Source organism: Corvus kubaryi, unplaced genomic scaffold (assembly GCF_017639235.1).
Source record: "Corvus kubaryi isolate FWS band 111438036 unplaced genomic scaffold, C.kubaryi_AGA036_p1.0 37382, whole genome shotgun sequence".
Taxonomy (NCBI): domain Eukaryota; kingdom Metazoa; phylum Chordata; class Aves; order Passeriformes; family Corvidae; genus Corvus; species Corvus kubaryi.
Window position 1 is genome coordinate 6,080,636 of NW_024581124.1, and position 15,684 is coordinate 6,096,319.

Below are 15,684 nucleotides of genomic sequence, written 5' to 3' on the forward strand. Positions count from 1 at the left end.
GGAGTAATGGGTCCGAATTGAAAGAAGGGAAATTGAGGTTAGATATTAGGAAGACATTTTTTACTTTGGGGCTGGTGAGACACTGGAACAAGTTGTCCAGTGAGGTTGTGGATGCCCCAAGCCTGGCAGTGTTCAAAGTGGAGCAACCTGGTCTAGCGGGAGGTGCCCCTGCCCACGGCAGGAAGGGTTGGGACTGGGTGATATTAAGGTCAATTCCAAGCCCACACGGTGAGGCTCTGGGGGACGGTGCTGTGCAGGGTCAGGAGTGGGGCTCGATGATCCTTTTCGCCCCTTCCGGCTCGGCATTTTCTGTGATTCTGCGATGTTTTCTCAGTCCTGCATTTCTCCTTCTCACACGGCAGCCTCCCAGCGGGGACTCCGTGGCTGCCAGCGCGCCGGTTGCCGTTCCCGGTAGCTCCGCCGGCAGTGCCCGAGCCCGGCCCGCGCCGCCGCCGGTTGCGGCCACGTTCCCCGCCCGTTCCCCGCCCGTTCCCCGCCCGTTCCCCGCCCCGGAAGCGGCAGCCGGGCCCGCTCCGCCCCGCCATGGCCGCCCCCCGGCCGCGCTCCGCCCGCCCGCCGCGCTGAGCCCCCCGCTCCGGGAGCCCCGGGCGGTGCCGCCGCCATGGGCGCGCTGTTCCGCGGTGAGCCCGTGTGCCTGGCACAGCTCTTCCTGCAGAGCGGCTCGGCCTATGAGTGCCTCAGCGAGGTGGGCGAGCGCGGCCTGGCCGAGTTCCGAGACGTGAGTACCGGCGGGGCTCTTGGGGCAGCGCGGGGGGGACGGGGATCCTGAGGGGGCCGGCGTGAGGGCCGAGCCGGGCCCGGCGCCGCCGGCGGGAAGGTGTGGGTTTGGCCCGATGGGGCGGTGGAAACTGCTTCCATTCCCATCTTTTCCCGACTCTGACAGGCAGGTGTATGGCCCGTCCTTGTGTGGCATTCGCTTGAAAGCAGGATCAAAGAATTGTTAGGGTTGGGAAGGATCTCTGGAGATCCCAGTCCAACCCCCTGCCGAGGCAGGGTCACCCAGAGCAGGTGACTCAGGATCCCGTCCGGGTGGGTGGGATGAGTGATGGGAAGTCAGTGTGGAGCCCCGGCCTCCCCGACGCTCTCGGGAGGAATGCTTTGGGATGGCTGTGTCCCATCTTTCTCATAGAAGTAGCTTAAACTTGGGGTTATTTGCAGCAGGATCCCATGGGAGAGCCCCTGCCCCGCCTTCAGCCTGAGTGTGTGTGCACAGCTAATGGATACATCTGCCCCACTAACAGACCGGCAGAGACACCTGCTCTGTGGGTTTATTGATCACAGGTTCCTGTTCCTGGAGGGGCAGTACACCTTGGAGGAAACTGCCTGCCTAACATAAGGTTGGGTTGGGCAATAATTAGCCTTGTCTCTGCGTTGTCTCATCATAATTATATGGTCTTTGCTTGCTGACTGCAGAATTTCTTCCAAATATACACTAGAAATGTAGCTGGCAAAATCTTTGCAGGGAAAGCTGGGAGGACTTAAATTAACAGCTAGTTAGTAAATATGGCAGGGAGGAGGAGGCAGATCTGTAAGAATTATTACATGAGTGTATGTTTAATACTTTGATGATGTCATTCTAGTTACCTGATACATCATTTATTGTAGAAATAATGCATTAGTGGTTCTGATTTCATAGCTGGATAAGTAGTCATTTGCACATTGCACATTCATATTATGGGAATGTACGTAAAATGTAATAGTTCAAACAGACTGTGGAAAGGCATCACAACAAATTTGTAGAAATGTTTGTTAATAAACTTGTTAAACAATATTTTAAAACTGTAGAAATAAGATTAGGAATGTTTTTTTCCAGTAGATCTTGTTATTTTGTTGTTTGATTAAAACTACCCAATGGCATGGATAATTCTGCTTTAATAAAACCAGCTCTGCTATTTGAAGACTTTGTAATCTTTTTAGGTTTTTGTGCCTTCTCAGCAGAAAAGCACTTAGAGCACAGAGCTCATGCAAATTGTCTCCAGGAAGTTACAGGAACAGCTGTGGTTTTTTAGAGGTGGTTACTATTTCAAATCCCTAATAAGCATTTTGTCCTTCTCCTTCAGCTTAACCCAAATGTAAGTGTATTTCAGAGAAAATATGTGAATGAAGTGAAGAAATGTGAAGAAATGGAAAGAATACTTGGTGAGCTTTATTTTCATGTCTGCCCTTTCTCACCTGTGGTATTACTAGAGTGGCACTACTGTCAGCTACAGGGTTTTTTTAACCTTCCCAGGTTTTGTGAGCTGTGAAATTTACTTACACCAAATATAGATTTGGTGGGGTTTTTTAAGCTCAGAAGTAAAGAACAGTTGCTAATGTGTTGCTGATAAATAATTGAGGCCATTTCAGTACTGACTGCTTAAAACCCTGCTGGGAAAATGGAAGCTTTGCTGTAAGATATTCCCTGTTTTTTCATATTGTGTAACTCAATACTGTTGATTTTCCAAGCACCCTCAAAAATACCTCAAGTTATTAATTGTGTTCTCATGGTAATTAATGAATAGAGAAGGGTATGCAGAGCGTTACAGCCAAGATGCAGATGTCTTCAGTGTGTCCTGAGGAAAAGTTACAATTGAAGGATTCCTTTTATTGGAATCTCCCATCCAGAGGCATGTGCTGGTCATGCCAAACCATCCCAGCAGCTATTTTGGCAATCTCCCTGCCCAATGTGAGTTGCATTTGTTGTCAAGGTTGCTTAAGCCACTTTGTTTGAACACTTTTTATTCCAAACATGGGTCAGTGAGCAGCAAGTCTGTTTCTGGCAGAAAGGGAAAGAATTGCACGATTAGCAGAAAGTGGTATCGTGCAGCAACAACGAGGTTCTGTGAAATGGTAAAAGCTTCTTAGAAAATACTTGTTGGGAAAGAGAAGCCTCTGAAGTTTGCTTGCTTCTGCAGACTTCCAAGACAGGAATAGTTAGCGTGTTTTATCCCCACCACTCTTTCTTTGTTTTTGAAGACTTCTGTGCGTGCATTGTTGCTAAAATGAATGAATAAAATAGCCAGGGCCTGATGCTGCAGTGTGATCAGCACCATCAACAACAGCTGAAGGTCAACTATGCAGCACTCTAGGAAGTGTAGGCAATGCAGCTTCCTTTCTGATTCTATTTTTCTTCTCACTCCAGGGTATTTAGTACAAGAAATTAAAAAAGCAGATATTCCACTTCCTGAAGGAGATGTTGCTCCTCCTGCCCCCTTGCTGAAACACATTTTAGAAATCAAGGTAACTTCCACTAAACCAGATGCCAAAGTCTTAATTTCAGGCTTAATGACTTACTATCTTATTACTTATGACTTAAATTACCGGGGTGTGGCGGGGGGGCAGAAGCGGAAGATTTGTTTTTCTTTTTGTCTGATTCCTTGCTGCCACTGTTACTTCAAAGCCAGTGAGGTTTTGGTATTAGCACAAAATTCCTGTGAAAGGATCAAAGCAAACTCAGGAGGTGGGCAGTCATCCGTTGTATTTTGATGGATTGGCACATTATACTGTTCCAGGCAAATTATCTTTAGGTGTAGTCCCTCAGCCTCATTTATTGCTTTGGGACTTATCTAAGGCTCTTTGTGCATCCAAAATTTCCAGATGTGTGGGATTTTTACTTGCCCAAGGCTCTGCAGGTGCTGGTCACACAGCAAAACGTGGTGCTGTGTTCTCTGAATGCTTTTTCTGGTGTTGCATTTGATATAGAAGCTTGTAAAGCACAGATGTAATTTTGAATAACATTCTGTTTTGTTGTAATTCTGTTAAAAGAATAAATGGGGTATCTTCCACCCTGTGCTATCTGCAATTCTAATTCCAGGTCTGCTTTATTTTGACACAAATTAGGAGCAGAGCAGCAGACTGAACAGATGCCAGTGGAGGATCAAGTGTACTCAATACACAGCAGTCTTAGGCAGACCGAGGGATAAAACCTATGGAGCTTTAGTTAATTAAGAAATGGGAAACTCCTATCATTGTGTCAAATTAATATGTGCTGAAAATGAATCCTACTCTGTTTTCCAAAATCCTGTAACTGATTCTGTATCTTTACTCTGTGTCTTAGGAACAGCTGCAGAAGCTGGAAACAGAATTGAGGGAAGTAACTAAAAACAAAGAAAAATTGAGGAAAAACCTGCTTGAACTGACAGAATACAAGTACATGTTACAGATCACACAGAATTTTGTCAGGAGAACACCTGAGGTACTGCTTGGGGTGTTTGACAGGGATTGTTGTTGTGTGGCATTTTTGTGAGTTTCTCTGTTGAATAGTTTGCAAATGAAGGTGTAGTTGTGGTATTTTGGTGCCTAAGTCATGCTAAGAAATTTTCAGTGTAATTTTGAAGCACTGACTATAATTGCTAAGAGCAGTGCACTTGAGATCCCAGGATCTCTCTGTTGCCTGAATTGAACACGGAAACGAGTTTTGTATTTTTAACTAAACAATTTACTTAATTAACTTTTCTTCCTTAGAATAATAACGGAATGAGGTTTTTTTTCCCCTGAAAGCTATGCATGTTCTTTCTTTTTATTTGCAAGTATGAATCCCATTTACATGGACATTTTGAAGAATTCCAGTCTGTGGAAAATGAGCCGTTGGTGGATTACAACCGCACGCACAGATTGAGTGCCTCGCTGGGGTGGGTATGGCATGTGCTGTTTCAGAATTGCTTCGTGGGGGGCTGTAAAGAATGGGTTGTTCTCTTAAAAGATGGCCTGTAGTGATTTCAGATGTGCCAGTTTTAGACACGACAGGAGTCTGGCCCCAATGTACCTTTGTAACAAACCCAGATTATTTGAAGAGATAAACAGGACAGCGCCCAAAAAAGCTGTCACAAAGCTTCTATGAAACCAAGCATGTGTGTAAAGGAAAATCTCTAAATCAGTACTTCCTTCTACTGTTTAAACTGTTTTTCTATGATAAACACACAGTGTTTTAATCACCTGGCAGTGTCAGTTGTAAATGTAACATTAATTGTGTTGCCTTTGAAATGTTGAATGGCTACTGCTGTCTATGGCATTGTTATGAGAGGGTATCGTGCCAAGGAAAAATAAGGAACCTCACTATCACATAAATAACCAGTTAGATGTATTGTAGTTGTGTGCTCAGGTCTGTACTCTGTTCATTTTGCAAATAAAAATTTTATACACAAACTGGTATTTTCTGTACCAGTTGCTTCCTGTTCAGGGTGATGCTTCCTTCCTTAGCCATGGCAGATATGAAATTATTTTGGTGATGTACTCTGAATTAAAAATTTTTTTTTCTTGTAAGTTTTATCTTACGTTCCAAATTTTTCCTTTTCCATAGATTCATATCTGGGTTAGTTCACATAGCAAAGATTGAAGCATTTGAAAAAATGCTGTGGAGAGTCTGTAAAGGCTATCCCTTTCTTACATATGCAGAGTTGGATAAGGCTCTGGAAGATCCAGATACAGTGAGTAAACATTGTAATGATCAGTTTATTTTGTTTGTACTTTTCATATGATTTGGAAGAATTGCTGCTCAGGTCTGTCTGCAGTGAATGGAAATGATTTCCCAGTGCTCTTGGAGGAAAAACTATTCTGAAGTATTAGAATTTGTAAGATTTTAAAATTTGAGGTTGTAGAAGTGGCAATTGATTTGTTGTGGTTCAGCTTGAGGAGGGCAGAACTTTATTGTGGAATAGTGGTGACTTTACGATTGGCCACCTTGATCAAAATACGTGGCATAAATGGCTGCTTGGATATTTATTAACTAGGTCTGTACAGTGCATTGCCTTTTAATGGCCATTTCACTTGTTCATTCAGTAGTTAAGACAGAGTCAAGTACAGCTAGTTCTCTGTGAAGTTTTTCCTGTGAACTTATAAAATTCATTTTTTATAAATCAGCAGTTATGGCAGCCTAATCTGTCACTTTTTTTTCTCGCTTGGATTCTAATTTGTTACCTTTTAAAAAATACTCTTTTCTTAGTAAGAATTCTGACCTAGTAAAATACAACGTTTCTTTGATTTTCCCTGGAAACTTTTTCTGTTTTTTTCTAATATTGAAAAAAAGAGAGATATTGACACAGTTGAATTTTATTGTTTAATTTTCACTAAAGTGATAATGCTACTAACACAGCTTTTTCTTATTGTTCAGCTTTGTTATTTAGCTCTATAATTATGTCATGGTGGAGTTGCTGGTTAAAACAAACTTCATCAACTTTACTTCTTATGGTTTTTTAGGGTGAAACCACAAAGTGGGCTGTTTTTTTAGTGTCCTATTGGGGTGAACAAATTGGCCAAAAAGTTAAGAAGATTTGTGACTGGTAAGAAGTAAAACTAATATATGTAATTTCTTCATACCTGGGTTATTTTCTAGTTGTTTTTTTCCCCTGCACCCCTTTCTTGTAAGTGTTGATTTTCAGACAAGGTTTTTGAAGTTAAATTTGTTCCTCCCCTTGTTGCATCCAGCTCTATAATTACGCAGTGTACAAATAAACATGTGAGTCATTTCTCTTGCAGTCTTTACTAAGTACAGCCGAAATACTTCCTCTGAGTTGAATCTGTTCTGTGGTTATTGAGTGGTGTGTTGCAGATTTGACTGTGGCAGGGGGTTGTGTGATGTGTTTTGGTGGAGTTTGTTCATTTAACACAAACCTGTGTTCCTGCAGCTATCGCTGTCACGTGTTCCCCTACCCAGACACCACTGAGGAGCGCCAGGCAGTGGTCGAAGGACTCAATGTTCGTATTCAGGATCTCGAAACAGTGAGTAGAGGACAGATTTCCTTTTGCTGGAGATGTTGCAGCATAGGAAATCCTTTGATGAATCACAGTGTTAAATACATGTTTCTAACATACATAAAGCTTTGGAGCTGATGTGACAGTAAGTTGTGTCCCTGGTCTCATGTTGCACGTATCTGTTAAACCTCACAGCATTTGGCATTGACTTCTGTTTTCAGCAGAGGTTTGCTTGCCCTCCTAAAACCATGCCTAGCACTGGACACGTACAAGGTGCTCTTGCTGTGGTCAGCACAACCACTGTCACATTCTCAGTGAAATCTTTGGTTTTTCTCAAACAAAGGTGCTGAATAAAACTGAGGAATACTTGCGCCAGGTCTTGTATAAAGCATCAGAATCTATCTATACTTGGGTTATCCAAGTGAAGAAGATGAAAGCCATTTACCACGTCCTCAACCTGTGCAGTTTCGATGTCACAAATAAATGTTTAATTGCTGAGGTTTGGTGTCCAGTGGCTGATCTCCAGAATTTGCGCCATGCGTTGGAGGAAGGCTCAGTAAGTCACCTGAATGCTCACTGATGTTAAAGCTTTTGTCTTGAGCTAACTGTACAGATAAGGAAAGAAAATAACTATTAACAGTAGACTAAAAGTAGGCACAGGCAGATCTGGGCCTCTGTATAAAACAAATTTTTATAAGAAGGGCCTTTATTTAGTGTTGTGTGTGGTGGGGTTTTTTTTCCTTGAATAACTGTTTTGTTGGACTTGAGTTCAGCTGGGCTCGCAGTGCTGTTTGCAGTCATGGAGAATGTGCCAGTTCGTTTGTGTTGGTTTTTGTATTAGAGAATTTATAATAACAAATCTTTGTTTTATGATACTGACTGATGAGTCTCATCTGATCCTTGATATGAAGTAAGAATTAGAACACTGTGCATAATAGTTTTAGAGGGCGCACAAAGGGATAAATGTTAAACTTGGGGCTTAATTTAGTGGTATTTTGGGATCAGTGAAATTGCTGATAGAGCAAATGTTTTCACTTTGATTAGATTAACAGAGTTCTTACACAAATGTATCTTCTGTGTGTAATTAGAGGAAGAGTGGAGCTACAATTTCCTCATTCATGAATACCATCCCAACAACACAACCTCCTCCAACTCTGATACGTACCAATAAATTCACCTCAGGGTTCCAGAGCATTGTTGATGCTTACGGAGTTGGAAGCTATGGGGAAGTTAATCCAGGTTGGTCCTTCTGAAAGCTGAGCTGAGCGCTGTGTTGTCGTTGCTGCTGAATTGGACACTGGCAAAGGCCAAATGGTGACAGTCATACTGCTTGTTGGTAGCTGTTTTGAAATTTTAGTACCTCATCAAAAGCACAAACAATGCTCCAAGCAGCAAGATGGGATTTGGTTTTGCTGAGTAATTTTAGCATGAAAGGTAGTGATTAAAGCTGTATAATATTTCTTTTATATGTTTTACTTTGGGTAAGGAAGATATTTAGGGAAAAAAAAAAGAAAACTGGCAGTGGTTATTGATCTTACTGAAGTGTGGGGTTCATCACTTGAAAAATTCAGCTTGTTCTATAGCCCATTTAATATATACTTGTAGCTATGTCGATTGTCATTCTGCACAGCAGAATGTTCCTTATGATATAGACCTGAAATACCCACAGAAGAAGAGCTGTGGTTGGGTTTTATTTCCTGGGCTCATATTGTTATCCTCAGAATTGTCAGCTACTGCTCAACTGTGAAGTTGTCATTGCTAACGGATACACAATAAACATTAAACAGTGTGGGGTAAAAGGTGTATGAGTAGGGGATGAAATGTCTTTCAAACTTAAAAACTTTGAGAGATTTAAGTATGGAATTGCTTGGAGATAATGCAGACAGAACATCATCTGTTGTGCTGTGCCTGAAATCTGTTGTGTTACCCTTGCAGCTCTCTATACCATCATCACTTTCCCCTTCTTGTTTGCGGTTATGTTTGGAGACTTTGGGCATGGGCTACTCATGTTCATATTTGCACTTCTGACGATAATGTATGAAAACCACCCTAGGTTAAAAAGAGCACAAGATGAGGTAAAAGGAATTACAAATTATTTACTTCCCATCCAGCCAGATCACTTGAATAGCCACTGTGTTTCTGAATAGTACTGGTTTTTGCATGTGTATTTAATTAGAATTTTTTCCATTCTTTTACGGTTTTCTGTGTTTAAAGCTGCCCTTGAGGCTAATGTAATACCTTAAACTATTCACTTTCCTTGAAAGAGCAGAAATAATCAAGTTGTATCAAAGACTTAGAAAAAAATTAATTGATACTTTTAAGCTTGTCTTTCCTTCTGCCAGGACTACTCAGTGATGTGTTTTACAGAATGGCATTACAGTGACAACCTGAGGAGAAAAATAATTTTTCAAATTCCACCTCCTATTGTTTCTAGAAGGAGTTGCAGTTTGAAATTTATTAAACTTCACTTTAACTAATTTTTTAATCATATGGGTTGGAATGCAGGAACACCTGTGTCTCTCATTAGAATTGTATTTAATTAAGAATGGCTGCAAATGTGTAATTTCTTGTAAAGTAGTCCAAGGAAGGAAACGGCTTAGAAAGACACTTCCTTACTGTAAGGATGCCAGTGAGAAAAGTCTCGGTGTGTGTCATGGAAGCTCATATTCCTTAATGACTGTTCACAAAAAAATTTCGGTTTTTAGAAGTCTTTGTGTGTCCAAAAATGTGTTTCTCTTAGAAATGTGTAGCTAACCATTGCTCACATAACAGATGATAGTCTCTATTTTTTCTTTTTTCCAATACTGACAGATAATGAAAATGTTATTTGAAGGCCGATATGTGATATTGTTAATGGGGCTGTTTTCTATATACACTGGATTGATCTATAATGACTGTTTTTCAAAGTCAATAAATATATTTGGATCTGGATGGAATGTTTCAGCAATGTTTGAACAGAAGGTTTGGAGGTGAGTAGCATATTTGCTGTACCATTAAACCAGAGATGTATTTCCTGCAGCAGTTTAACCCTTTTGTTCACATGTTTTAACTGTCCTGTTATGGTTTGTCTTTACGTTGATGTTTTAGTTTGTCTCCATTTAATATATTTTCCAGGTGTGTGTGTATGTATATATAAAGATTTTCAGAGGAATAGAAAACACAGGTCTAGTTTTGGAGGAATTTGTCCTAGGTCATGCTTCTGGAGTGAATAGCTGAGCAGCATTAGCATCTACTAAAATAAATCAGCTATTAATGAAGTAAATTAATTACCTTGCAATCATTAGTCTCTGCACAGCTTTTCATGATAGTAAAAAAAAAAATTTAAAAAAATTTTAAAAAATAGTCTGTGTGAATTGTCAAATCTAGTTTTTCTCAGAGTGGGATAACGTCATTGATTTGAGGTGTCATGGCCCTTTGGTATTTCAGTGTTCACAGCTTGCATCTCATGGTGCCTTACAAAACAGGATGTGGCTTAAAATAGTCAAGACCACTGGCTTTGGTTAAAATGCGAACGGGTTGTGTGTGCTAATTAAAAACTATATGAAAATAAAGTAGAAACTTCCCCAAATGCAAAAGGGAAAAAAGGTAGCAATTATTCTTTGGGTGTTTGACAGTCAATTTTATGCAAAAGCAAATTGTGAACTTTTAAAATGAAACTTTCAGTTCTAGGGGAATGTGGAATAAAATCCATAAACTTTCTTTTGAAAGATACTGTGAATTAAACCCAGATTGTGAGGTTCTAGGTGGTTTTTTTTGCTATTGTTTTTATTAGTCAGGATCTTTGCACTTAGCAATCCTTTTCTGAAGTGTGGCAGTGGGTGAGTTAGGTAAAGGAAAGCAGGAGCAGTGTCCTGCAGAACTGAAGGTATATGTTGTCATTATGTTTAAAGTGTCAAATGTGAGTATGTTTTTCTTTCACTGCAGCCCTGCGGATCTGAGAGCTAATCGATATTTAGCACTGGATCCAAATGTTTCTGGTGTATATAACGGAGTTTATCCCTTTGGAATTGACCCGGTTAGTTTTATTCTTTTTAATTATCCAGTTGTGATGATCAGTTTTTGTCCATTAGATTTTGGTATGTGTATATGTAAGATAAATCTTACTGTGGAAAAAAAACATTTCTGTTTGCATTCTCCATTCAACAAGACCTTTTTTTCTGACAAGTCAAAGATAGAACTATTTTTACAAAACTCAAATTTCAGTTGTGACCTCCATCTGAGGGAGAATTCTGGTCTCCAATAGAAAAAGGATACTGGTTTATTCCTTCCGTTATGGTGTTCTTTCAATGCTGGTTTGGTGTTTTCTTCTTCAGATATGGAATTTGGCAAGCAACCGTCTCACATTTTTGAATTCATTCAAAATGAAAATGTCTGTGATCTTTGGAGTGACTCACATGACTTTTGGAGTTGTATTGGGGCTGTTTAACCACTTGTAAGTACAAGAAGTTAAAATAATACTAACGTATTTTCTGTAAAGTCTGGAATTATAAGAGTTAATCTTGTAAGAGAAACCGGAATTATTTTTTGAAAACAGAATAATAGTAACGGTGAAAACTGTTCTTAAAAAAAGACAATAACGGACAGGTTTTCCTTCACAGGTGTAAGATGATAGTTCAGTATTATAGTAAAAAATCCCAAAACAAAATAATACAAGACTTCATTTCACTTGTTGGTAAATAAAGATCCATGTTTTTTACAGTCTTCATTTCCACTGAAATACTTGATTAAAATTTCACTGAATAAAATCAGCTTTGGATTGTAGTCTCAGTCTTGCTGTTTAACAGTGCTTTGTTTTATTGAAATCATATTTGGGCCGTGTTGATCTTTCTTTGTAAAACTTATTTTTTATTTTTTCCCCCATTTTTATCTTTTAGGCATTTCAAGAAGACCTATAATATTTATTTGGTTTTTATTCCTGAACTTTTATTCATGTTGTGCATATTTGGCTACCTGGTGTTCATGATCTTCTTTAAATGGTTGGCATACTCTGCAGAGGACTCGACATCTGCCCCCAGCATTCTGATTCAATTTATTAACATGTTCCTGTTTCCTAGTGGTGAAACAAAGAGCTTCTTCAATGGCCAGGTGAGTAATGTTCTTCCAGGCTTTTGGAGATCCTGTGCTCCCTGTGCAGATAATAAAGGAAACAGGGATGGGTTTTCCTACTTTGGATTTTGTAATCTAATCTAATTTTTTCCCCCCTCCTCAAACAGGTTCCTCTGCAGAAGTTTTTACTTAGTGTTGCTTTTCTTTGTGTTCCTGTTATGCTGCTTGGCAAACCACTTTATTTATATTGGTTGCACAGCGGAGGCCGAGGCATAAGAATGTACAGGGTAAGTACTGACAGGCACTCACACATGTCCTCAGTGTAGGAGAATTCAGCTGGTGGTGTAGTGCACAGAGTATGTCCTTACTGGATATTTTATAGAATGGGTTGGGCTGGGTTGGAAGGGAACTTAAAAGCTCATCTCATTCCACCCCCTGCCACGAGCAGGGACACCTTCCAATCCCAGGTTGCTCCAAGCCCCGTCCAGCCTGACCTTGGACACTTCCAGGGATGGGGCAGTCACAGCTTCTCTGGGCAACCTGTGCCAGGGCCTCCCCACCCTCATAGGGAAGAATTTCTTCTGTGTATCTAACCTAAACTTCAGTTTGACCCCATTACTCCTTGTGCTATCACTTCAGTTTCTGCTCAGTTTGGAAAGTTTTGGACTGAAATACATAATAGTACTTCGTTCCTATAAATCTTTTTGCCTTTGCCTGCGACTGACTGCTTTTAAGTAAATTTAAAAAAGGACAGTGGCAGCCTGCTTGAATAGACAATACATTCCCATTTTGTAGAGTGGCTACAAGCTTATCCGAAAAGAAAGTGAAGAAGAACTTTGTCTCCTGTCATGTCATGATGTTGAAGAAGGCAGCAATCATTCAGACAGTGGGCACAGAGAGGGTGATGCAGAGGAGGTAATGTTTTTACTTAATCTCTAGTTTCTGTGTTCTTAAAAACAAATTAGAAGGGGGCAGTCAATAGATAACCTGTACACTGCATGCTGAGAAGTTTTGAAGAAAATCAGCTGAGCCTTTACAAAGACCTTGATTCCCAACTGCAAGTTTATCTTTTCTTTTAATCTTTTAGCTGAACTTCGCAGATGTTTTTATGAATCAAGCAATTCATACCATTGAATACTGTCTGGGATGCATCTCTAACACAGCCTCATACCTGAGACTCTGGGCATTAAGTCTTGCCCATGCACGTAAGTGGGGGTGGGTTTTTTGATATTTTTGGGGTTTTTTTCCTACATTCGATTTTTAATGCTGTTAGGGGGAGGCTGGCCTGTTCAAGTGATAACTGCTACGAAACACACTTTTTCTTAGTTAAAACCAAATCCCTATTTAAACTAATCATGATCTATGGAAGCCTCCAGACTAAAACTATGAATTTATGTAAAATATTGCTCTCTGATTTTGACACTGAGCTGTGTCTTCAAATATTTGAGGGGTTGGGGGCAGCTCTCTGGGGAGGTGGATTGCTTATAGATCCCGTGTTCAGCAGGTGCTATTATATTGTTTAAATGAGCTGGTCAGAGTGGCTCAGTGGGTGAATGTACTCAGTATCAATATTAATTATGACAACTTTCTTGTTTTTATTAGAGTTGTCAGAAGTTCTGTGGCAGATGGTGATGAGAGTGGGTCTCCGTGTGGATACCAAGTATGGTGTCTTGCTGCTAATCCCTGTTCTGGCATTCTTTGCTGTGCTGACAGTTTTTATTCTGCTGGTCATGGAGGGCCTTTCTGCTTTTCTCCATGCTATACGACTTCACTGGTACGTTCATTCTTTTTCTGTATACCACCTTAGCATATACTGGCTTGTTTAAGAGGAATTTTTATGGCAAAATTTTAGGTGTTTTATTAAAAAGGGAAAGTGTAAAATTCAGCAGCCTCATTGCTACTGCAATACATTTATGTAATTACATTAAATAAATGGCTTGTTAGTTGGATTTGATTGTTCCTCTGGAATATTTTCAGTAGATTCAAATATTATATTGGCTTATGATGCATTTTAACTTCAATCACATTCACAAAATATAAGTACATTTGATTTGTAGTATTGCAGCTTTTCATAGTGTAGACTATTAGTAACTTGGATAAGCATTTTTAATTTCAGTCTGCTTATCTCACTCTATGGTTTCAGTCTATTCACTTCTTTGGTTCAATGGAACATATATATTAGTGGGGCTGCCAACCCATAAGTATTTTGATCCTTTCTTAGTCTTAATATCACAAGCTCTGGTTTTTGGAGTGGATTCAGAGCGTGTTTAATTTGAAACCTGATGAAATTTACAGCTTAAACAAAGGCGTATGGTGTTCAAAGACAGGAGGCAGAGCTCCGTGCATGACAGATTGTCCTCATGATATTGCATGTTTGCAAAACAATTAACTACAAGTCACTCAGAAACAAATTAGTAATCCAGAAGTAAGAAATGAGCCATTCCAGCCCAGTTTAGTGCGTGTGGGTCTCCTGAGAAACATGAAGTTAGCCTGGGACTATGGTGGGAAGGTTAAATAGCGGCACAGAAAACAAGTGAGAGGAGTGGAGTTGGTTTTGTTCAGCCTCTTGTGTTGCATAGTTGTGTCCCTTGGAAACTCATTGTGGATTCATGTACAGATTCTGGTTTTTTGTCTCGTTTCAGGGTGGAATTTCAGAACAAATTTTACTCCGGTGGAGGATACAAGTTTACACCTTTCTCTTTTAAGCACATTTCTTTACATTTTAATAAAGATGGTGCATTATAGTTTGGCTGCTGTCAGCAGAAATGTTTGGAATTGTCTGCAAATAACCACGTGATAGGATCTTGCCTATGAATGGTTTCTTGTGGAACAAAGTGGTTTTCACTGATTGCCTTATAATGCAGCCAAATAATTCTGTAAAACATACCTCCCATAGCAAGACATAGCAGATCTGGTGCGTCTTGTAAAATATATAAAATGTACATTTTTCTTGATAAATTAATGTTGTAAATTAATTTTATTCTTTAAAAAACCCAGTTGTTACTGCTTGTCCTGAAACCCATGTAGGCTTTTTTTTTTTGAGTCTCTTTATTTTCTTGAATGGTTATTTTTAAGTTATCTGAAAGACTTTTCATTATATTAAACATCCATTACTAATCGCATTTTTAACCCAGCTGCATCTTGTGCACTTTGGGAACCATTCAACAATGCAATAGAAGCAATATCTGTTTTCAGGATGTATTCGAGGATGATTATGAAGTGTAAATTTATATACACCAATGCAATGTGCTCTTTTTTGGCCATACTTAAAATTGCACTGGAAATGTTATCTATTCATTCTGGGTTCTTCCCGGAGTTACTACTTTAAGCTTTTGGAAGCCACACTGATATTTATATTTAATGTTCTGGAAGAAGGCAGGATTAGAAGTATTACTCCTCTTTTTTTTCCCCTGTAGTGAGGAATAACTTTTGCACATGGAATAAAGAATTGGCCTCGCTCCCTGTTTCTGTTTGGCTGTAAGGACACACACAGAGCTCTACCTGATGTTGTAGAACCTAATTTATAACGAACAGGTGGACAGGGATCGTTTTATATTATTTTTGTATCGGTGTGAAAGTGGGGATATTGCCATGATATTTTAACATCTGTGCCATACGAACAGCACAAATTAAATTTTGCACTTGTTTCATACGAATTCCCAATAAAGCCTCGTTTGCGCTGTGCCGAGCGGGCCCTGTGTTTGTCCGTAGCCCTTTCCCTGCCCCAGGCGGCGCTGAGGGGAACGAGCGGCTCTGAGGGGCGGCGGGCGCTGAGAGGAACGAGCGGCGCTGAGGGGAACGAGCGGCGCTGAGGGGAACGAGCGGCGCTGAGGGGCGGCGGGCGCTGAGGGGAACGAGCGGCGCTGAGGGGAACGAGCGGCGCTGAGGGGAACGAGCGGCGCTGAGAGGAACGAGCGGCTCTGAGGGGAACGAGCGGCCGTGGGGGGC

At 40.4% G+C, this 15,684-nt stretch overlaps 1 protein-coding gene across 1 annotated transcript; it reads left to right on the forward strand.

Moving 5' to 3' along the window:
* The first annotated feature begins 568 nt into the window (after positions 1–568).
* Positions 569–15,421, forward strand: ATP6V0A2 (ATPase H+ transporting V0 subunit a2). The gene is made up of 20 exons (XM_042034968.1): positions 569–739; positions 2,082–2,160; positions 3,143–3,240; positions 4,058–4,195; positions 4,531–4,631; positions 5,300–5,426; positions 6,196–6,278; positions 6,624–6,717; positions 7,034–7,246; positions 7,779–7,929; positions 8,626–8,765; positions 9,502–9,659; positions 10,615–10,705; positions 11,004–11,122; positions 11,565–11,775; positions 11,904–12,023; positions 12,532–12,651; positions 12,824–12,941; positions 13,339–13,510; positions 14,379–15,421. Exons 1-20 carry the CDS (start codon positions 623–625, stop codon positions 14,479–14,481), a joined length of 2,553 nt encoding a protein of 850 aa, XP_041890902.1. The 5' UTR covers positions 569–622; the 3' UTR covers positions 14,482–15,421.
* The last annotated feature ends 263 nt before the right edge of the window (positions 15,422–15,684 follow it).